Source organism: Plectropomus leopardus, chromosome 2, assembly GCF_008729295.1.
Source record: "Plectropomus leopardus isolate mb chromosome 2, YSFRI_Pleo_2.0, whole genome shotgun sequence".
NCBI lineage: Eukaryota > Metazoa > Chordata > Actinopteri > Perciformes > Serranidae > Plectropomus > Plectropomus leopardus.
The window spans coordinates 275,115-298,502 of NC_056464.1; the positions used below are offsets into that span (position 1 = coordinate 275,115).

General features: G+C 43.7%; 1 protein-coding gene across 1 annotated transcript in view; it reads left to right on the top strand.

The window, feature by feature from the left end:
* Window positions 1–18,927, top strand: part of LOC121950059 (dihydropyridine-sensitive L-type skeletal muscle calcium channel subunit alpha-1-like) — a 73,369-nt gene extending 54,442 nt beyond the window's left edge. Inside the window, exons 11-13 of the mRNA XM_042495974.1 lie at window positions 18,404–18,506; window positions 18,608–18,677; window positions 18,773–18,927. Of these exons, the coding sequence (XP_042351908.1) occupies window positions 18,404–18,506; window positions 18,608–18,677; window positions 18,773–18,927 (328 nt within the window). The remainder of the gene's footprint in view (window positions 1–18,403; window positions 18,507–18,607; window positions 18,678–18,772) is intronic.
* Window positions 18,928–23,388: the final 4,461 nt, after the last annotated feature.

A 23,388-nucleotide genomic window follows, 5' to 3' on the forward strand; every position in this document is an offset into this window, starting at 1 on the left:
ATCTCATGTACAACTATGAATCAAACACCCATGATTTCATGTTATGTACAAAGTGACATATTGTGGTGGGCAATTATTTTTTTTTAACACTTCCTAGCAAAAAGTATGTGGAAAAAACTGAAAACTGAAATTACAGCAATATGTAGTGATTCAACATGTCATTCCAACACCAGGTTAATATAAGACCTCTTATATATAAAACCTAGGAGAAACAGATCAGAATTTAGTAATCTGCAAGTAGGAAGCTGATATAAATCTGAGAGACAAAGAAAAGACAATTGTGAGCAGCAACATTTTCTTTTGCAATAACAGCCTCAACTCTTTGAAGGCGCCTTCCAGCAGATCTTGGAACATGGCTACAGGGATTTGAAACACCAAAAGTATTAGTGAGATTGGCTACTAATGTTGAGTAGCAAGGCCTGGTTAATGCTTTGTGTTCAAATTTATCCCAAATGTTTGGATGGGGTTGACGTCAGGGTTTTCTGCTGGTCAGTCAAGTTCTTCAAACTGCTGATGCTTTGTCCATCCATCCATCCATTTTCTTCTGCTTATCCGGGGTAGGGTCGTTGGGGCAGCAGCTGAAGCAGGGAAGCCCAGACTTCCTCTCTCTGGCCACTTTTTCCAGCTCTTCCTGAGTGATCCGGAGGCACTCCCAGGCTAGCTGAGAGACATCTCTCGTCTCTCCAGCGTGTCCTGGGTCTTCCTCGGGGCCTCCTACCGTGTGGGACGTGCCCTGAACACCTCACCAGGGAGGCGTCCTGGAGGCATCCTAATTAGATGCCCGAGCCACCTCATCTGGCTCTTCTGAACGCGGAGGAGCAGCGGCTCTACTCCGAGCTCCTCCCAGATGACCGAGCTTCTCACCCTATCTCTAAGGGAGATCCCAGCCACCCTACAGAGGAAACTCATTTCGGCTGCTTGTACCCGCAATCTTGTTTCTCTCAGTCACTACCCAAAGCTTGTGACCATAGGTGAGGGTAGGAACAAAGATCGACCGGTGAATTGAGAGCTTTGCCTTTTGGCTCAGCTCCCTCTTCACCACGACAGATTGGTGCAGAGTCCGCATTACTGCAGATGCTGCACCGATCCGCCTGTCGATCTCCCGCTCCATCCTTCTCTCACTTGTGAACAAGACCCCGAGGTACTTAAACTCTTCCACTTGAGGCAGGACTTCGTCCCCGATCCGGAGGGGGCACTCCACCCTTTTCCGGCTGAGAACCATGGCCTCGGATTTGGAGGTGCTGATTCTCATCCTGGCTGCTTCACACTGCGAACCAATCCAGTGAGAGCTGAAGGTCATGGCCTGATGAAGCCAACAGGACCATATCATCTGCAAAGAGCAAAGACCCAATCCTGAGGTCACCAAACTGGACCCCCTCAACACCCTGGCTGCGCCTAGAAATTCTGTCCATAAAAGTTATGAACTGAATCGGTGACAAAGGGCAGCCTTGGTGAAGTCCAACCCTCACTGAAAACGAGTTCAACTTACTGCCGGCGATGCGGACCAAGCTCTGGCATCGGTCATACAGGGAACAGATAGTCTGTATTAGGGGGTCCGAAACCCCATATTCTCGGAGAACCCCCCACAGGACTCCCCGAGGGACACGGTCGATTGCCTTCTCCAAGTCCACAAAGCACATATGGACTGGTTGGGCAAACTCCCATGCACCCTTAAGGACCCTGCCAAGGGTCCAGAGCTGGTCCACAGTTCCACGACCAGGGTGAAAACCGCATTGCTCCTCCTGAATTCGGGGTTCGACTATCCGGCGGGCCCTCCTCTCCAGTACCCCTGAATAGACCTTACCAGGGAGGCTGAGGAGTGTGATCCCCCTGTAGTTGGAACACACAACCTCCGGTCCCCCTTCTTAAAAAGAGGGACCGCCACCCCAGTCTGCCAGTCCAAGGGCATTGCCCCCGATGTCCACGCAATGTTGCAGAGTTGTGTCAGCCATGACAGCCCCACAACATCCAGGGCCTTGAGGACTCCAGGCGGACCTCATCCACCCCCGGGGCCCTGCCACCGAGGAGCTTTTTGACCACTTCGGCAACCTCAGCACCAAACATAGAGGAGCCCGAGTCCCCAGCCCTGCTTCCTCACCGGAAGGTGTGTCGGTGGGATTGAGGAGGTCTTCGAAGTATTCCTTCCACCGATCCACAACATCCTGAGTCGAGGTCAGCAGCGCCCCGTTCCCACCATACACAGTGTTGACAAAGCACTGCTTCCCCTTCCTGAGGCGCCGGATGATGGTCCAGAACCTCTTCGAAGCCGTCCAGAAGTTGTTTTCCATGGCCTCACCGAACTCCTCCCATGCCCAGGTTTTCGCCTCAGCGACCGCCGCCGCTGCATTCCGCTTGGCCTGTCAGTACCTGTCTGCTGCCTCCGGAGTCCCACAGGCCAAGAAGGCCCAATAGGACTCCTTCTTCAGCTTGACGGCACCCCTTACCGCCGGTGTCCACCAGCGGGTTTGGGTGTTGCCGCCCCGACAGGCACCGACCACCTTACAGCCACAGCACAGGTCGGCCACCTCAGCAATGGAGGCATGGAACATGGCCCACTTGGACTCAATGTCCCCCGCCTCCCCCGGGGACATGGTCGAAGCTCTCCCGGAGGTGGGAGTTGAAGCTCTTTCTGACGGAAGACTCTGCCAGACGTTCCCAGCAGACCCTCACAATGTGTTTGGATCTGCCAGGTCTGGCCACCTCAGCAATGGAGGCATGGAACATGGCCCACTTGGACTCAATGTCCCCCGCCTCCCCCGGGACATGGTCGAAGCTCTCCCGGAGGTGGGAGTTGAAGCTCTTTCTGACGGGAGACTCTGCCAGACGTTCCCAGCAGACCCTCACGATGCGTTTGGACTGCCAGGTCTGGCCACCTCAGCAATGGAGGCATGGAACATGGCCCACTTGGACTCAATGTCACCTGCCTCCCCCGGGACATGGTCGAAGCTCTCCCGGAGGTGGGAGTTGAAGCTCTTTCTGACGGGAGACTCTGCCAGACGTTCCCAGCAGACCCTCACAATGCGTTTGGATCTGCCAGGTCTGACCGGCGTCCTCCCCCGCCATCAGAGCCAACTCACCACGGCTTTGCCCCTCTCTCTTCACCCGAGTGTCCAAGACATACGGCTGCAATTCCAATGATATGACATCGATCATTGAACTGCAGCCTAGGGTGTCCTGATGCCAAGTGCACATATGGGCACCCTTATGCTTGAACATGGTGTTCGTTATGGACAATCTGGGTTCAATTGGGTTCAGATCGGGGGGGGCCATTCCTCCCTATCACACCCTTCCAGGTCTCACTGTCATTGCCAATGTGAGCGTTGAAGTCCCCCAGCAGAACGAGGGAGTCCCCAGAGGGAGCACTTTCCAGCACCCCCTCTAAGGACTCCAAAAAGGGTGGATACTCTGAACTGCCGTTTGGACCATAGGCACAAACAACAGTCAGGATCCGTCCCCCAACCCGAAGGCGGAGGGAGGCCACCCTCTCATTCACTGGGGTAAACTCCAACATACAGGCACCGAGCCGGGGGGTAATAAGTATTGCCACCTCTGCCCGGCGCCTCTCACCAGTGGCAACTCCAGAGTGGAAGAGAGTCCATCCCCTCTCAAGAAGACTGGTTCCGGAGCCCATGCTGTGCATCGAGGTGAGGCCGACTATATCTAGTCGGAACTTCTCAACCTCGCGCACCAGCTCAGGCTCCTTCCCCACCAGAGAGGTGACATTCCACGTCCCCCAGAGCTAGCTTCTGCAGCCGAGAATCGGACCGCCAAGGTCCCCGCCTTCGGCTGCCGCCCAACTCACATGGCACCCGGCCCCTATGGCCCCTCCTACGGGTGGTGAGCCCATGGGCAGGAGGTCCCATGTCACCTCTTTGGGCTGTGACCAGCCGGGCCCCATGGGTAAAGGCCTGGCTACCAGGCGCTCACCATCGAGCCCCACCCCCAGGCCTGGCTCCGGGGGGGGGGGGGGGGGGGGGGGGGGGGGGGGGGGGGGGGGGGGGGGGGGGGGGGGGGGGCAGTGACCCGCATCTGGGCGAGGGAAACTCTGGACTATTTGTTGTCTTCATCATAAGGGTCTTGTGAGCTACACTTTGTCTGGTCCCTCCCCTAGGACCTGTTTGCCGTGGGTGACCCTACCAGTGACATAAAGCCCCCGACAACTGAGCTCCTAGGATCACTGGGACACGCAAACCCCTCCACCACGATAAGGTGGTACCTCAGGGAGGGGCTGATGCTTTGTGCAAAATAAAAAACATCTCAGATCATCATTTATAGATAAGGGCACGTGTAGCTCAGGCATGTGGCATACTCCTGGCCTCTGCCATATAGGAAAATTAACCAACAAATCTCCAGACCACAATTTTGTATTGCTCCATAATCCATTGGTTGTTTGTTTTTTGTTTTACACCCACCCCAGCTTCTCTTTTGAGAACAAATGATTTTTTGTTTATTGGATAGTGACAGTAAAGGTAAAAACAGAAAACATTTACTGGGAAAGAGGGCTGACATGCAACAGAGGTCACTAGCTGGGATCAAACAATGCAAGTTGCGGTAACATTGTATGTACCTTACCCACAAGCTCTCAAAGTTTCCTCAGAAGAAATGATATTGTTGCAGGGCACAGTAGTGTACTGGTGGGGCAGTTATGTACAAGGTAGAGTCTTGTGTCCTTATGGCTCCCAACAAGGCCAGGACTAGGACCAGTGCAACAGCTTGATCCAGGATGATGGGGGTTAACCATGTCTCTGTAAAGATGTGCGCAGAGTAATCTCTGATTTCCCGTTGCTTAGTGAGCCTCAATCACATCTCATCCACTTTATTCTCTTGCAACCTGACATTAGCCAAAAGAAGGCTTGGTAGAGGAACAGCTCCCGGTCCAAGTCGGGTCAGCCTCGCTTCCCGTCATGTATTTAGAGAATCTGGCTGCACTTCTCTGCGGCTCTGTGATGATGCGACGGGATGTTATTAATGGGGTCTGCTGTGATCAAACTACAATGTTCACATCATAGATATAATGGCTATGGTTCAGATGATGGACTACAAGAAGCACATCCTCACTGTTTGGCTTTTATGCAGAAAAATGTTTTTTGTAATTGTTTTGTTTATTAATTATTTAAAAAACATTATTTGCCGCCTTCTTAAAGCCCTTTGTAATGTGGATCTTAAAAAGTGCGCCATAAATTCTGAGTATTAAAATTCTGATCATTTATAATAATTATTATTATTAATGTTATTATTGTTATCGTTATTATCTTAATCATGCCTATCTTGCCCCGTGCCTACTCATCACATTGTTTCATGCATGTTATAAAGGAGGACAACGTGGTAAAAAATAGCCTATTACATCATTACCAAGGTGAGAATTAAAATACAGAGTAATATAGGCTCCCGGTCACAAAAGTGACCGGGAGCACACTTGCATTAGAGCAGGGGATGAGGCATTTCATCCTGCAACATGTATAAAATCTCATTTGAAGATTCTTAAAATATGTTGCTTGAGGACTGTCATGATCCTAAGCCTCTGGGATCATTATGGACATTTTTGTCCAAATAGATCATTTTTCATTTGTTTTTTGCAATCTTTTTGGCTGTGCTGGTGCATATGACATTTTTTTTGTAAGAAGGTTTCTTTCTTGATAAATTTTGAAATTCCAATTTCAATTTTTGAACTGGGTCTATAATACACTGTGAATAAATGTACTACCCTTCAAGGACATTAAGAACAAAACACTGTATAAGATTAAAGCTGCAAGCGGGGCTATTGCTGGACTCCGAATGATGTGGCCGTGTCTCTCTTAGAAAGGGCAACACTGCTTAGGCTGGTGATGAGCTAAGTCACTTTAGAAGGTGCGTGTATGTGTGTGTGTGTGTGTGTGTGTGTGTGTGTGTGTGTGTGTGTGTGTTGTGTTGTGTGTGTGCTTTGTGATCTACCACTTAGAGCGCTTTTGTGGACTTACTCACAGCAACAAACATGGGAAAAAAATGACAGTATATTTCTCCTTTTTCCTGATGATCTAAATAAGTCTAAATTTGTCTCTCGTTGCTGCTTTAAAATAACACTGCTAAGAGGGTCTGAAAAATTGCTAAATACAATAAAGTCAGCTGTTTGGTAGTTCTCTCCTCCTGTACCCTGGTACCCTGGTTTCCAAAAAAAAAAGGGGGGTGTGCGGCACTTCTTCTGCCACTAGACGGCAATACCTGTGACCAATCACACCTGAAGCACTTTTTGCACTTACTAAGGGTTTTTTCCTTAAGTCTAAATTCTTGCTTGTGTTGTACGTCGCTTTGGATAAAGCGTCTGCTAAATGAAATTGTAAAATTGTAGAATTGTAGAATCTTGTTTGTTTGCAGAAAGATGAGGCCATTGTTTTTTAACATAACAATATGTATTTCAATGTTGCTTACCCTAAAAACACTCTGACTGACTGCACCACCGTCCACTATTCTGCAACGCTCTCTGTCACAATGTCCTTGAGTGCTGAAAGTAGTTGAACAATGGAGTAAGAGTGCACTCTGACTCCGTCTCTCTCTGACTCTCTCTCTCTGTGTGTGTGTGTGTGTGTGTGTGTGTGTGTGTGTGTGTGTGTGAGGTAGAGTCAAAGCTGCAGCTGCTAGAGGTGTGAAACAGGGAAGCAGGCAGCTTGTGTGATTGGCTGTATTTGCGCTAATCTGCTGCTTTTAAAGTGCTGAGATGATGGTAAACAATGGAGTAAGAGCTCTATCTCCTGGACAAACCATAAAATGCAACTATTTCTGAAACACCTGAGCATCATTTCCTGAATTATATGGTCTGTGAACAGAGTTTTTGTATCAGCACATATGGGACAAAATATGAGCCAAGGCTGATTTGCTCCATTTTGTCTGTATAAGGCTTATATCAAGTGATAATAAATGTATATTGAACAATCAGTCGGGCTGTAGCAGAAATTGAAAAAAAAATAATTTAAATAAAATTAAAATTGGCAGACTTTCTGTTGTGTTAAGGGCATGGGTCAAAGAGGCCTTTTTGTAAGTCTTGGGCTTTTGCATAAGTTTTCGTAGCTTTAGGTTAAACGGTTTGCGGGGCACTCAAGAACCATTTTTTCACATTAATGCAAAAAAAACCCTCATCAGATATCACAATTTAGGACTTTTGATGTCTGTGTCACTTTTGGTGAGTATTGGTGCATGCCTTGGCCCTCAAAAAGTGCTTCCTGTTTTTGTGGCGAATAGTGCGTAATTATGGCAACAGTGTTTGATGAAAACTCAAAAGTTTTTTTTCTGTGCATCATGAAAGTCTGCAGTATTATGAAAGCATTTGAGGTTGCTCGGGTGAACCTGCCACAGGACACACATTAAAGTGTAAAAAAAGTAACATTATTTTACCACTAGGTGGCACTATGACTGTGAAAATAAAATCAAATTTGTGCTACAGATGTGTTCAGGCCAAGACTCTTATCAAATGTGTGAAATTGTGTTAAGATCTGACCAGCTTGGGTCAAGTTATGACAGTTTTTGATGTCATGTTGCAACATCAAAATTCGCTGTGGCGTCACGAGAACGCCATTCAACAGAATATTCATTTTCAAGCATCACCAACATCTTAATGATTTTTGTGACAATTTTGATATCAATCGTGTAAACCTGCTAGGAGCTGGACCTCTTTGTGTAAAACTTTGTCTTTCCTGTGTCAATAGGTGGTGCTCTCACTATCATGTGAAACTGTCATATGTGTTCAGGGCAGAACTTTCATCAAACGTGAAGTTTGGGGCAGATTGGATCATGTACAACTCAGTTAAAAACAACTTCCTGTTTGGTGGCGAAACATGTAAATTCTTGGCCCCATAACTTCCACACTGTTGATCAAAAACCAAAACTGGTTGCAATCTAGGGTTGTCCACATCTGAAGGTGCGATTTCCAAATTTTGAAGACAATCCGTTGAAATCTGTAGGACTATTGTTTCAAATTCCAACACCATGAAATCGCAAAGAATTGAAAATGCCAGACTTCCTCTGGGTTTAGAGTATGGCTCCAAGAGGCTTTTTTGTTCATCTTGGGATGATCTTTGACATTTCTCAATTTTCATCCCTTTACATGAAATGGTTTGCTGGGGCTGGCATTTTGGTGGGTGCTACTGAGCTCATTTTTTGACACCTATACATGACACCTATAAAAAAAACAAAAATTTTCACCAGTCCCCATAAGCATGCCAAGTTTCATGAGTTATCGAGTATGATAAAGCCCTCAAAAAAGCAATTCATTTGATGAAATAATGAATGTGCCCTCTCACCCCCACACAAGTCAAGGCTACTGTAGGGACTCAGAGTGATGCAATCATCCATTTCAGTGAAACTTGGAAAAAGTATGTAGAGACTTTGGACCCTTGAAGGAGATATTTCACATGGTGAATTACTTCCTTTGGACACACAAAATCTGTTGCATCTTGGTCTACATCATTTGTCAAACAAAACATGTAAACTTCATGAAAATCAAAGGATAGTTGTGGTACGAGGTGAGTGAGTATCATATTAAAGGACATGTTGAGGTGTTAAGGGCTGCAGCCTTACCACAACTGTGAAATCTAGGGCCAATTGGTTGATGTAAAGTGAAGTTACAGTAACTTCCTTTTTGGTGGCCACCACTGGGTCTCCATGGCAACAGTGTTCATGGAAAATCGATACTTCAGAAGGAGGCATCATTGAGGTCTTAAAGGTTTTGTCACCAGATTTGAAGTCAATCCTATGCAATCTGTAGGAGCATTCCATCAAAGAAGAAAGCATGTAATTTCCATGAAATTTCATGTTGCCAGTAGGGAGCACTAAAAGTAATGATAATGGTTGTCATGTAGATGTGTTCAGGACAAGACAGTCATCAAACGTGAAGTTTGGTGAAGATTGGTGCATGCCTTGCCTCTCAAAAAGTGCTCCTATTTTATGGCGAATAATGTGTTACTTTGGCAACAGCGTTTGATGATGACGCAAAAGTGTAATTTCTGTGCATCATGAAGGTCTTTACAGTATTCTAATTGAAAATTAGGTCAATTAAGTTAACCTGCTACAGGGGAAAAATCAAAGAGTAAAAAAAGTAACTTCCTGCTACAAATTGGTGGCACTATGAGTAAGATTCAAAATTGCACTGCAGATGTCTTCAGGCCTGGACTCTTTTCAGATAAAATTTTGTAAAGATCTGACCATCTGGGGTGAAGTTGCAACAGTTTTTGATGTCATGTCGAAACATTGAAAAATCGTCCACCCGACTTCGGTAACGCCTTTCGCAAAGATGCAAAGACTTTTCTGTAGGTACTGGGGTGTTGCACAGGCCTCCAAAGTTTCATAATTCTAGGTAAAACGTGCTGCTGGGGGGGCTGCTTTATTGAAAATCAGTTGGTAGCGCAACTGATTTCCTACCACCCACACACGAGACCAAAGTTTCATGACTTTTTGAATATGTTAAAGCCCTCAAAAAGGCAATTCATTTGAGAGAAAAAAAATAGGGAAGCAATAATAATAATAATAATAATAATAATTCCTTCAGTTTTAAGAGGGTCCTCGCACCGTTTGGTGCTCAGGTCCTAATAAGAATTCCTTCAGTTTCAAGAGGGTCCTCGCACCGTTCGGTGCTTGGGCCCTAATTAAAGCTGCAAGCAGCGATGAACGGGCTCTTGCACCCCAATGCAAGTCGAGGCTACTGACAGGTCTCTGAGTGATGCAATCATCCATTTAATTAAAAGTCTGAAAAAGTATTCAGAGACTTTGGACCCTTGAGTGAGATATTTCACATGGCGAATGACTTCCTCTGGACACACAAAATCTATGTCATAGTGGTCTACATCATTTGTAGACCAAAACATGTACATTTCATGAAAATCAAAGGATAGTTGTGGTACGAGGGGTACTTCCTGTTGGAAGAAGGTGGCGCAGTGAGTATCATAGTTCAGTGACATGTTGATGTGTTCAGGGCTGCAGCCTGATCACAACTGTGGAATTTGTGGCCAAACAGTTGATGCAAAGTGAAGTCACAACAGCTTCCTCTTTGGCTGTAACCACTAGGTCTTCATGGCAACAGCGTTCATGGTAAACTTATACCTCAGAGGGAGGCATCATTAAGTTTTTTTTAAGAAGGTATCCATAACATTCTAAGTCAATCTGATAAAAGCTTTAGGACAAGTTCTCAAGTTTATGACCCCTGAAAATGGCCAAAAATACACCAAAATTACAACTTCAAATCAAAATGGCTGACTTCCTGTTGGTTTTACGGGAGACTTTTTTGTAGGTTCTGGGGTGTTGCACAGGCCTCCAAAGTCAGTAGGAGGCGCAACTGCTACATTTCCTCCCACCCACACACTAGACCATTAAAATATCAAATTTTTCACCAGACCTGATGAGTCTTCAAAGTTTCATGACTTTGTGAATATGTTAAAGCCCTCACAAAAAGGCAATTCATTTGGGAGAAAAATAATAATAATAATGAGAATTCCATCAGTTTCAAGAGGGTGCTCGCACCGTTTGATGCTCGGGCCCTAATAATAAGAAGAATTCCTTCAGTTTCAAGAGGGTCCTCGCACCGTTTGGTGCTGGAGCCCTAATAATAATTCCTTCAGTTTCAAGAGGGTCCTCGCACCGTTCAGTGCTTGGGCCCTAATAATAATAATTCCTTCAGTTTCAAGAGAGTTCTCGCACTGTTTGGTGCTCGGGCCCTAATAATAATTCCTTCAGTTTTAAGAGGGTTCTCACACCGTTCAGTGCGAGGGCCCTAGTAATAAGAATTCCTTCAGTTTCAAGAGGGTCCTCGGACCGTTCGGTGCTCGGGCCCCATGGCTCCAAGAGGCTTTTTTTGTAGGTCTTGGGCTTTTACACAAGTTTTTTTAAGTTTTGTAGCTCTAGGTTAAATGGTTTGCAGGGGCTGCTTCATTGAAAATTAGTAGGTGGCGCTAGAGAGTACATTTTGGCACATCACAGCAAAAAAAAAATCATATCAAATAACACATCATAAGACTATTGATGTGTCTGCCAGTTTTTGTGAGTTTTTAAGCATCTTTAGCCCCTCAAACATAACTTTCTTTCGTTGAAATTTTCTAGGTAGCGCTCAAGAGCCATTTTTGCACATCAATGCGAAAAAATCATATCAGATATTACAATTTAGGATTGCTGATGGTTCTAGACATATTTGGTAGCCCCTCACAAAGTGCTTTCTGTTTTATGGCGAATAGTTTGTTAACATGCCAACAGTGTGTGATGGAAACTCAAGTTTTGTTTTCCTTGTATCATGAAAGTCTTTGCAGTATTAATACTGAATATGAGGTCACTGGGGTTAAGTTGCTCTTGGGGAAGACTCAAAGTGTAAAAAAAAGTAACTTCCTGTTACCACTAGGAGGCGCTATGACTGTGGTTCAAAATTGCAGATGTCTTCAGGCCTGGATTCTCATCAAATGTGTGAAATTTTATTAAGATTTGACCATCTGGAGTCAAGTTATGACAGTTTTTGATGTCATGCCACAACATCAGAATTTGCTGTGGTGTCACAGGAACATAGTTCAACAAAAATGGACAATATTAAATTTCAGTAGGGTCCTCGCACCACTCTGTGCTTTAGCCCTAATAATTCATTCAGTTTTAAGAGGGTCCTCACAGCTTTCGATGCTCGGGCCACCCTAATAATAAGAAGAATTCCTTCAGTTTCAAGAGGGTCCTTGCACCATTCAGTGCTTGGGCCCTAATAATTCCTTGCATTTCAAGAGGGTCCTCGCATCACTCAGTGGTAAAAAGAAGAAAATATAGACATGATGTATATATATATCAACATACATTTGCTATATACATATTCACGTGTGCAATATCGTGCAGTATGGTGAGTGCAAAAAAGCAGTTTTTTTTTTCATTTGTATGAGGTAATGTGTTATATACAACACAGCAGCAGAAACAGAGTTTATAGTGAAGTAGTTTTTTGTGCAATTTTATGAGACAGGAAGTCGCAGCATCATTTAAAGGTGATTGTTCTTTTGTGTGTTTGACAAGGGTTGGGAGGGAGTTCAGAGTCCAGAGTTTTGGGGGCAGAGAGGGGAGGTGGAAGACAAGAGAGAGAGTTCAGCTTCCTGCCAGCCCGATGGATGAAGCTGTTCATGAGTCTGGTGGAGCGGGCACGGAGGCTTCGCTACCTTCTCCCCGAAGGCAAGAGGCTGAAGTGGCTATGTGAGGGGTGGCTGGAGTCACCGGCAATGCTGTTTGCTTTGAAGGTGAGGCGGATGTTATTGATGTCTCGGAGAGACCATGTAGTCCATGCAGCTCTTGTACCAAACAGTGATGACGTCTTGTTCACGTTTAAGAGGAGGTTGTTATCCCAACACCATGTGGCTAGAAGGCTGACCTCTTTTCTGTAGTCTGTCTGTCTCATCAAACTTATTACAGTTGTGTCATCCGCAAACTTTACTACGTGGTTGGTGCTGAAGGTTGGCGTGCAGTCATGGGTCAGCAGGCTGAAGAGCAGGGGACTGAGCACACAACCGTTGGTTCCTGTGCTCAGTGTGATGGTGCTCGAGATGTTGTTGCTGACCCATACTACTTCTGGCCTCTCAGTGAGGAAGTCCAGCAACCACCTTGATAGGGAGGGGTTGAGCCCCAGCGGGTCCAGTTTCCAGATGAACAGCAGAACAGATGACATCCTTGGTTAAGCGGTTGGCTCGGTATGCAAACTGGAATGGGTCCAGGGTGGAGGTTGGGGGTGGATTTAATATGTGACATGACTAGCCATTCAAAGCACTTAATGATTCAGAGAGGTGTTGAAGATGTCCATGAAGACATCCTTGAGCTCCTCTGCACAATCCTTTAGCACTCGACCAGGAATGTTATTTGGTCCTGCAACTTTTTGGGTGTTGATTGTTGATAGTGTTCTCTTCACACTGGCACAGAGCCTTGTTTTGGGGAGGGGGAAGTGTGGAAGTGTGTTGTTCTGTGCTTCAAACTGTGCAAAGAAGCTGTTAAGATAATTGAGTAGAGAGATGTTGCTGTCACAGATCTGTGGTGAGGGTTTGTAGTCCCTGATGGTCTGGATTCCCTCCCACAGACTTTGTGTGTTTCTGCTATCTTTGAAATGACAAGTTTGCTTCTTTGTGTGCTTTCGCTTTGGTTTCCTGATGCTGTTGTTGGCTGTTGTTGTTCTCAGACGAGTTGGGTAACCAGCTCTGAAGGCAGCATTCCTGGCCCTCAGCAGCCTGTAGACCTCTCCTGTCAGCCATGGCTTCTGGTTTGGTTGGGTGATGATGGTTCTTGTGTGTGTTCTTGCATCATCGATGCATTTGTTGATGTGAGAAGTAAGAGTATCTGTGTACTCCTCAATGTCTGTATTGTTGTTGTAAGGAGGACCATAGTGGGCAGTGAGTGTTGGATCAGCTGACTTACAGATCCATTTCTGCTTTCCCGATGCAAATCCAGTTCTGGCTCACCATCTTGGGGTGTAGCCTCCACTTGTCCTGTAGGGAACTACTCCTCGACATGAGATTAGCAACCTTTTTCCAATTACCAAAAGTACACTCACTAGAGAATGCTCCCTTGGACTTGTCTAAAAAAGGGCCTAGGCCAAAACGGCACACGTGGAGGTAATTTACTAAATGTTCATGGGAGCAGGGAGGGTAGTAACCAAGCATTGCTTGTGCTTCTTGACATCTGAGCAATGGCTGGCAAATCACCTCTGCAGGTGCTGCATGTGCCCTGACAGAACCACTGGGTGGACTGCTGCCATTACCCAAGTGCCTGCATGACTGTCTACAGCATCACCATCACAGCAAGCCAGTTTGCAAACTGCTTGCCATAGGTCTGCCATTTTTGTTCCAACAGAGTGGCCTGCAGGCTGCTGCAGGGTCTAGCATAACTCTCAGATACTCCACCCTTTGGTGTGGCAGGGGCTGCTCTTCTTCCAGTTGATGGCAGTCTATTTTACTCAGACTTTCCTCTGGCAGGCAAACACAAGAATTCCCTGTGTTTCAGATCCACCTGGACCTAATGTGTCAAATCAAAAATGGGTCAGAACTACAAGAGTTTAAGTTTATTAATTGTCATTCCATCCATATCTGTGAGAACACATATAGTGGAGCGTAAGTACGTTCCTCTGGACCAGTGAGCAAAAAAAAAAAAAAAAAAAAGAAAACAGCTAAAGACAGTGAAAAGACACTGAACAACGTTTAGGAGTATTGCACTTTAAGAGTGCAATACTCTTAAAGTGCAAACAGGTGCCTGATTTAAAAGTTGAAATGCCTGACAAAAAACTCAAAAAAGGGTAAGATATTTAATGCTTGTGCAGGTCACAGAGAGTTCAGCAGTCATATGGCCCGTGGCAGGAAGCTGTTGCACATTCTGGCTCTCTTAGAATGTATGGGGCGGTATATCTTCTGCCAGATGGCAGGAGATCAAACAGTCCATGAAAGGGATGGGAGGGGTCATTCACGATGCAGAGGGCTTTCATTCTGCATCTCTCTTTGAAAGTGTTCTCAATGGATTGGAGTGGGACCCCAATGACCTCAGCCATCCTCACTACACGTTGTAGAGCCTCTCTGTCAGCCACACTGCAGCTGCTGTAACAGGACCTGATGCAGCTTGCTTGATTCTCTTCCACTTCAGCCTCCTGAGGAGGTGCTGTGCTCTCTTAACCAGGTGTGTGTGGTGTTGATGGTCCAGGGCAGATCCTCGGTGATGTGGACACCCGGGAATTTAGTGCTGCTGACTTCTCCACTGGGGAGCCGCTGATGTGCAGCAGGGAGTGCTCAGCCTTTGACCTGAAGTCCACAATTATCTCTTTAGTCTTATTGACATTAAGAGACTGGTTCTTCTCTGACAACCAACTGACCCGCTGTCCCACTTACTGTCTGTAAGATGTTTCATTATCATTTCTGATGAGTCCCACTACGCCTGTGTCATCAGTGAATTTGATGAACGTGACATCCTGGTGCCAACATGGAAAGTCTGTGGTCTTTCTGACAAGAAGTCCAAAATCCAGTTGCAGAGAGAGGTGTTCTGACCAAGCAGAGAGAGCTTCTCTACTTGCTGCTGTGGGATGATGGTGTTAAAGGAACTGCAAGGGATCCAGTTAGGGTGGGAAGCTGGCGTTGATGTGACTCATGATCAATCTTTCAAAGCATTTCATTATGACAACGGTCAATGCTACAGGCCGATAGTCATTGAGGCAGGGTACAGATGATGTTTTGGGTTTGCACAGGGATGATGGTGGAAGTTTTGAACTTTGTGGGTACAACAGACTGCTTAAGAGACATGTTAAAAATGTCTGTGGGGACACCGACCAGTCCAGCAGCATAGTCTTTAAGCATCTGACCAGGGATGTTGTTGGGTCCAGCAGCTTTACATGGGTTGACTCAGTGGGGGTGATTTTTTTCTCCCTGGTATGGGATTCAATGCCTCAAACCTGGCGTAGAAATCATTCAGCCAGTCGGGGTGGGAGGTGTCGGCGACCACAGCTTGTGGTGTTGTTTTGTAGTTTGTTATAGCTTGAATCCCCTGCCACTTGTCTCTTGAGTCATAAAAATGACCTTTTATCTTGTCACTATATGCCTACTTTGCCTTCTTGATGGCTTGGGAAAGGTCAGTTCTTGTAGACCTGAGGGCTACACTGTCACCTGATCTGAAGGCAGCATCCCTGATTTTCAGCTTTTTTCAGACTTCAGCCGTCATCCATGGCGTCTGATTCGCCTGAATTGTGATGGACTTGATAACTGTGACATCACCAATACAGTTTTCAATGTAGCTGGTCGCAGTCTTAGTTTATTCCTCTACATCACCATAAGGATCCCCTGTAGCTGCCTCGTTATACATTCTCCAATCAGTACATTCAAAACAGTTCTGGAGTGCTGATGTTGAGCCCTCTGGCCAGACTCTGATCTCCTTCCTTACAGTCTTACAGCATTTTATCTGTACACTGGAAAAAGCATAACAGATATATGATCTGAGTCTCCAGGGTGGGGGCGGGGGGTTACTTTATATCTTGTGATGTCTGTGGGTCAGGATTTTTTAAAACCCGCCTCAATTTGGCCTGCTATGAGAGCAAACCCATCCCATCCAACCCGGAAACACATGTATTAATCAGTGACCTGAAAACGATCTGTCAACCCGCAAATCGCAACTGCAATTCACTTTTAATAAGCTACTTGTTGTTGGCTCTATTGAAAGTCATTTCCAGTATTGATCACTATATAAAACATGTGTCTTCTGTTTATAAGGTACAAATTTAATTCTAAACCTTTGCTCAGATTTGTACCATATTTTCTGTGAATTATTACTTGATCAAGCTTGTCAAAAGTTATGAAAAGCTTGTTGATATGTCATTGATTTTCTAAGGTATTGACAAATGAACTTCAAAAGGGGTGTAGCTGTAAATCAACCTAACTCCACAACACTTGGGCTGATAATTAAGGAAATGTCCATCCAAGTACCTAAAACATACAGTAAATGTTTCATTCAAAATTACCACTAGTGAGGGCTATAAATGAAAAAAAGAACGTATTTGGCAAAACACAAATCACACTTTGAATAGGCAATTGTTTGACCAATCATTAAAAAACTTGCAGTATAAGGTCCATAACAATGTTGAACCACGTGTGTTAAATTATTTTGAAACTGCTCAAAAGGGGATGCCACTAGTTCTAAAGAAATACGTTGGCCTGGTATAAAATTTAACCATTCAGACCAAACATAACCAACTCAGTGGATATTTTTATGTAAACTATTGAAGCATGTCCCCAAATGTTTCTGCAATTGACCAAAAGAGGGTGACAATGTTGCCAAAGAAGGGTGTGGCTCCAAAAGATTTAGATGTAATGAGCCTTTGTCAGATTGTCATAGAACTTGTTGGTTGTTCTTTGTGCAGATATTGTAAATAGTCAAAGGTCTTGAGCCTTTGCAGCTTTCAACTGTTAATAATCCATGCTCACTTGAAACTCAATTTCTGCTTGTGGCCATATTGAAGGGTTAGAGCCTGAATGGCTGAAACCTAATTGATCTTGTGCTGATTTATTATTAGGGATTCAAGCCATAAGGGCTAAATCCCTATTGTGATTTTATTTTATTTTTTTCTTCTTTTTCTTCAGACATGTTTTCACAGATTCACTTTTTTTTATTTTTGTTTTTTTTAACAATGATTTGAGGTTGTGTGCAAATGCAAATATGATGCCAATTGGCCATATGGGGCAAAACTTATGCTGAAAAAATCAGTATTTGAAAGGCCATGTCTTTCACACCAGAAGTCCGATTGACATGAAATTAGACAAACAAATCCAACTCTATGCACTCATTGAAAAAGCTATAAGAACTCTCAATGTCCCCTGAAAGAGTTTCTGCCATTTTTAAGTCTTTGAAAAACATGTTTTTGACACTTCCTAAACTGTAGGTCAGATTTGTACTACATTTTCGGTGGTAATCATTTGATAAAGGTTATCACAAGTTATCAATTGCATGGTGATAATTTTGAAAATACTGACCAATGAAATTTAAGAGGGAGGGGGGCGTGGCTCAGTACATGAATAGACACAACTCTATAACCATTGCGCCAATCATCACAAAACAGAGTCGTAACATTTAATTCAATTCAACCGCTAGGGGGCACCACAGATGAAAAAAAATGGGCATGGCAAAGCACAAATCAGACTATAAATCAAAATTGTTTTTCCAGTCATCACAAAACTTGCAGGATATGTTTTGAAAATGTTAAACCTCATGTGAAAAATTATTATAAAATTGCTTAACAGGGGTGTCACAAGTTTGAAACAAGTGAAATGGCCTTTTTTCAAGTTTGGTTATAAATCAATGACAGTTTGTCCATATATTAGCAAATTCACTTGATATTGTTGACTAAGCCATTGAAACTTGTCTCCAAAAGGTTTCTGCAATTGACCATAGTAACAGTGTTGTGACTGAAGTGTGTGGCCCAGCACAGATTTGGACTTAAGTCAGTGAGCATCTCTCCAATGAATGTAAATTAATTAGCACCTATCCAATTAATGTAAATGAATGAGCATCTGTCCAATGAATGTATATTATTGAGCACCCGTCCAATGAATGTTAAAATGTGTTGGTTATTTTTAGTGTAGTAACAGTAGGTAACAGTTGGTTCTCCTGTCTTAAAAACAGAAATGCTCTTGTTTTAGTCAGAACACGATGTTTATAGTTTGTTATGTTGTTTGAAACTTTACTGTGGGTCTGAATTTAAAAGCCCAACTAGGGACAAAAGATGAAAATTAGCAATAGCTATAAACTTTCTGTGAAATACATCAACCTCATACTCTGTATTAGAACTATGTTGTTTTGTATCTACCCTATCAAGGTAACGCATTTAAATTAAAGTCAAGGTTTAAAGAACTGCAATTTGTTTTCACAACACAAACAAACAACACTTCTGTTGATATTCTGTATTCTATATGATGTATAGGGCCAACATGCCTGGCAAGATGTCAGAAGAGAAAGCAAATCTGGCAAAGAAGTTGGCTGAGCAAAGAGCCAAAGGTGTAGAGGGCATCCCTACAACTGCCAAGGTGAGACATCCAAAGACTTCATCAACCATGTAAATTCAACAATATAACAGCTTTTTCTTTCTCTTTACTACCTTTAAACTACTTGATTTTAAAATTTGCAGCTCAAAATTGACGAGTTTGAGTCCAATGTCAATGAGATCAAAGACCCTTTTCCTCCAGCAGACTTTCCTGGTAAATCCCAATGCCCCTATTAGGTATTGTTAATCATACTTCCCGAATCTCAGAGGGAAGGTCTCTACTAATTATTTACTCTTTCTGTTGGCTAGGTGATGATGAGGAGGAAGATCCTGAGATCCCAGAAAGCCCTAGACCTCGTCCAATGGCAGATCTGCAGTTAAAGGAGGAAGCAGTGCCAATGCCAGAGGCCAGCTCGTTTTTTATCTTTGGACCTCAGAACAAGTATGATACTGGTTGGGGTTGATAGTGATGAAGACATAGTGGTATTCAGGATTGGAGTTATGTGTTATCATTTTGGATGATTTAGCTGGTCCTACCAGCACATGATGGTCACTCTTGCTGGTTTGTCTGTTGAACTTCCTGTAAAGTTGAAACCAAATCCATGCCTTTGAGTATGGAGAACTAACAGTGTCATGAGGAGGAAGAATGAAAAACGAAGGGCATAAATCAGTTATGTCTTCTGTCATGTGGTATGCATAAAGATAAATGATGGGAGACATATCAAAACTCACAAGTCAAAGTGAATTACACCGAAAAATGCAAGGTATTAACATTAAAAGTCTTACAAATCAGAGAGATAGATAGAGAACATAACTGACCACAGTGCATTCCTTAAGGCCAGCCCATATACAATACTGCACCACTTTGCTATAATTTAACCAAGTATTTTATAGTCTGTTACACACACACACACACACACATATAAATATATATATGTGTGTGTGTGTGTATGTATAAAGCCTTAAAATAAATACAGTCAATATCAGACTGGAGTTATTGAGTTTAAAGTTAAACTCTATATCCATAGAAGTGATTAGCTTTGCCCCGTGATTTAATTTAATTCCAATAAAAAAACCTAAATAAGGGATCAGCTGGCTGGAAAAAGTTCACCTGGAAGGTTTCTGTCTAATGACCATCGATGATAACAACCTCCTGCCGTATTGTTTGTCATTTTCTGTAGATATCACAATATAACCCTTGTTTTCTGTTTGAAAATATAAATGTGGAAAGATAGCAAGTACTTGCCCATCTTTGAAGGGTTATGTCTCTAGTTGAGCATACAGCTGATAGGCAGCCTTCAATATTTGTCTACATGATGTAACAGAGGTGTATCATTAACAAAGTCAGTGTGGACAGAAAGATACTCACGTGTTGTTAGGACACAGACTAAAATTCATATGAGACACAAATATCCCACGTAGTATGTGCAGAGCACCTGCCACACAATGGCAAAGGACATGCACAACCAGGACACTGTTCTAAGTTTTCCACTTGAGGATAGACAAATTATCTCAGCAATACAATTTTGAAGTATTCCAAAAGTAATCCATATCTATAGAATCTGTTAGTTTAACATGATCTGATGGAAAATGTTACAAATTACATTTTAAGGCATGTATTCAGTAAGCTGTAGTGGAATTACATTTTTTTTAAAATAATCCTACCGTGATAATTCATAATGAAACTGAGGATACTAGTGGAATAAATATGGGTTTTTTTCATCAATCAGGAAAAAAAAGCAAGAAATGATTAGTTTATTCAATGTCAAGTTATATTTACTACTGACATTTAAATTACATAATACTACCATGACACTATCAGAGGACAGATGCCCTAAAATTAGTGTGAACGCCCCCTGGCTCTGCCACAGCCTTTGCCAGTCCATCTAGGATGCATTTAAGATGAGCCATCCCAATTTCTTCCCTCTCACTCTCCATCACTGACTTTGGACCTTACACCACATCCCCTATTTCATTTAGTTTGGTTTGGTTGCATTATCTTTGCAACCACATGTGGCAAGGCAGGTAGGGTTAAATTTGATTTTGACTGAAATTGGAACTGATTTCGTTATTTGAACAACATATAGATTTGTGGGCGAAACATCATGTTATTATTTTAATTCAATTCATATGCTTCTTGTTGAATTCAATTTTTTGTATCTAGTCTAGTCAAAGTGTAGTTTACATTAGTCAAACAATTTAAAACATCATAATTTAACCTTGTTGTATGAACTACTATAGGTCTTGCCTGTTATGATTATGTCAGTCTTTTTGAATTAACTCATATAGGATTTGTCTGTTATGCTAAAGTAAATCTTGTTGGTTCAATTAGTGTTGTGTTCACTAATATTAATTAATTCAATTAACAAAACATACAAAAAAAAAAAAAATACGACAAAGTGCCAGTACATTTTATATTTGATTTAACAATTTAACAGTGTTAAAGGAGTGCAATGATGGACCAATGGACTGAAAACCTGGTGCCTTCATCATTCATATTTGGAGTGAATGTTAAACACTGTACCGACAAAATAATAATAATACATTTTATTTGTGGGCGCCTTTCAGAGCACTCAAGGATACCTTACAGGAACACAACGTAAAAACTACAAAAAAGTTACAAAGAACAAAAGTGAAATGAGGCAATTAACAGCTAAATTACAGCAATTAAAATATAACAGTGTAAATTAGAGTGAGTGAGCGTTGCTGAAGAGGTGAGTTTTGAGCCTGGATTTAAATATAGAGAGGGTGTAAATGGCGCGGATGTCAGGTGGGAGAGAGTTCCAAAGGATGGGAGCAGAGCGACTGAAGGCTCTAGCCCTCATGGAGGACAAAAGGGCAGGAGGGATGGAGATGAGGTTGGCAGAGGAGGAGCGCAGTGATCGGGAGGGAGTGTATGGTTGTAGGAGGTCGGTCAGGTATAGAGGAGTGATGTTGTGAAGGGCTTTGAAAGTCAGGAGGAGGATATTGTAGAAAGCACTGGTAGACCAGGAGCCAGTGGAGTTGTCCGAGGATGGGTGTGATGTGTCCAGAAGAGGGGGTTCTGGTAAGAATACAAGCAGTAGTGTTCTGGACCAATTGAAGTTTATGGATGTTTTTTTGAGCCAGGCCAAACTGAAGGGAATTGCAGTAGTCTAACCGGGAAGTAACTAGTGCATGAATGAGGGTGGCAGTACTTTGGGGAGTTAGTGAAGGGCGGAGTCGATTAATATTGCGCAGGTGGAAATAGGCAGACCGGGTGACATTGGCGATATGAGCAGAGTAGGAGAGGGTAGTTGTCTGGGTGTCATCAATGATGACACCCAGACAAGGTAGTAAATGATGAAGAGAGTGGGCTAAGGACTGAGCCCTGGGGAACACCAGAGTTGACGGGGAGGAATAGGATGAGTGATTGTGGAGCTGGACGAATTGAGAGTGGGTGGAAATGAATGAGTTGAACCAGGTGTACACTGTACTGGAGACACCATTTGAAGTTAAACGATTAATGAGTATGGGGTGTGATATGGTATCAAATGCAACAGTTACGTCTAGGAGGATGAGAATTGTCAGGAGTCCAGCATCAGCAGCTATCAGAAGATCATTGGTGATTTTGGTGAGGGCAGTCTCTGTGCTGTGCAAAGGGCGGAAACCAGACCGGAACTGTTTGTACAGGTTATTGTTTTGGAGATGATTGTGGACCTGAGCTGCAACTGACTTTTCCAGAATTTTTCAGAGAAATGGTAAGTTTGAAATGGAACGAAATTTGTTGAAGTTAGAGGGATCAAGACCGGGCTTTTTGAGAACAGGAGTAATGATGGCTGTTTTTAAGAGCAGAAGGGACCAAACCTGAGGAAAAGGGACAAGTGAATAATGTTGATAATGAGGCTACATATGGATGAGGCGTAACAGATGTGGCCTTTAGAGTGCATGGGAAAATTGATATATTTCTTTAAACCAAAACTGTCCAGCAGTGAATAAAAATCATTTGTAAGAGAGTTGCTTGAATTGTCCATGTGTATGTTAAAATCACCCAGCGGAATGATGTTGGGAGACATGGGACACATAGTGGCAAGAAAAGCAGAAAAATCATTTAGAAACTCTGGGTTGCGTTTCGGTGGTCGATAAATTGTAGATAAAATGGTGGGAATAGCACCTGAGATATTACGTGTGATGGATTCAAATGAGCCAAAAGTTGTAGTGGAGACAGAGGAAACCTTGAATGCAGAGTTGTGGAGAACATCGATGCCTCTGCCCCGCCCACCAGCGTGAGGCTGACAGGTGTAAACAAAATCAGCTGGGACTGTCTGGTTGAGATCGGCGAAATCATTCGGTTGCCTCCATGTCTCCGTCAGGCAAAATCAAGCTTGTTATCTTTTATGAGATCACAGACCAGAGATCCCTTGTTGGTTAATGACTGGATGTTAAGCAGGCCCAGAGAGATGGTGCCAGGATCCGCTCCAATAGCATTAGCCACAGGTAGAACAGTCAACGCACTGCGGCTAGCAGTGGCACATCCCCCTGGAGTTCGCGGTGAACGGCGACGGATGGACAAGAAGGACCTGATTGAGCTTCCCCAATCAACGCACAAACTGCGCCTGGAACCACAGTTGATGTATTTCCTGCGAGGGAGAAGGGCGATGTCCAGGTGGTTGCGAAGCACGGAGGGAAGCTCAACGGGACGGTTATGGCGGAGTAACAAAAGTTCGGCAGCTGTGTACTGTAGCAAAAATAACATGGACTGAGGCACAGACAGAAGCGTGATCCACAGCAGGGGAATCCAAGCAAGCCAGGTATTGACCCTCATACTAACAGCAGGTAAGTGAGTGGTAGCACCAACAGCACAGCGAGCAGAAGGAATTCTCAAATGATGTTTAAAAATAAGTGTGTACATCTACTTCAGCGACAATCAACCGTGTAGTAATAATAATAATAATAATAATAATGAC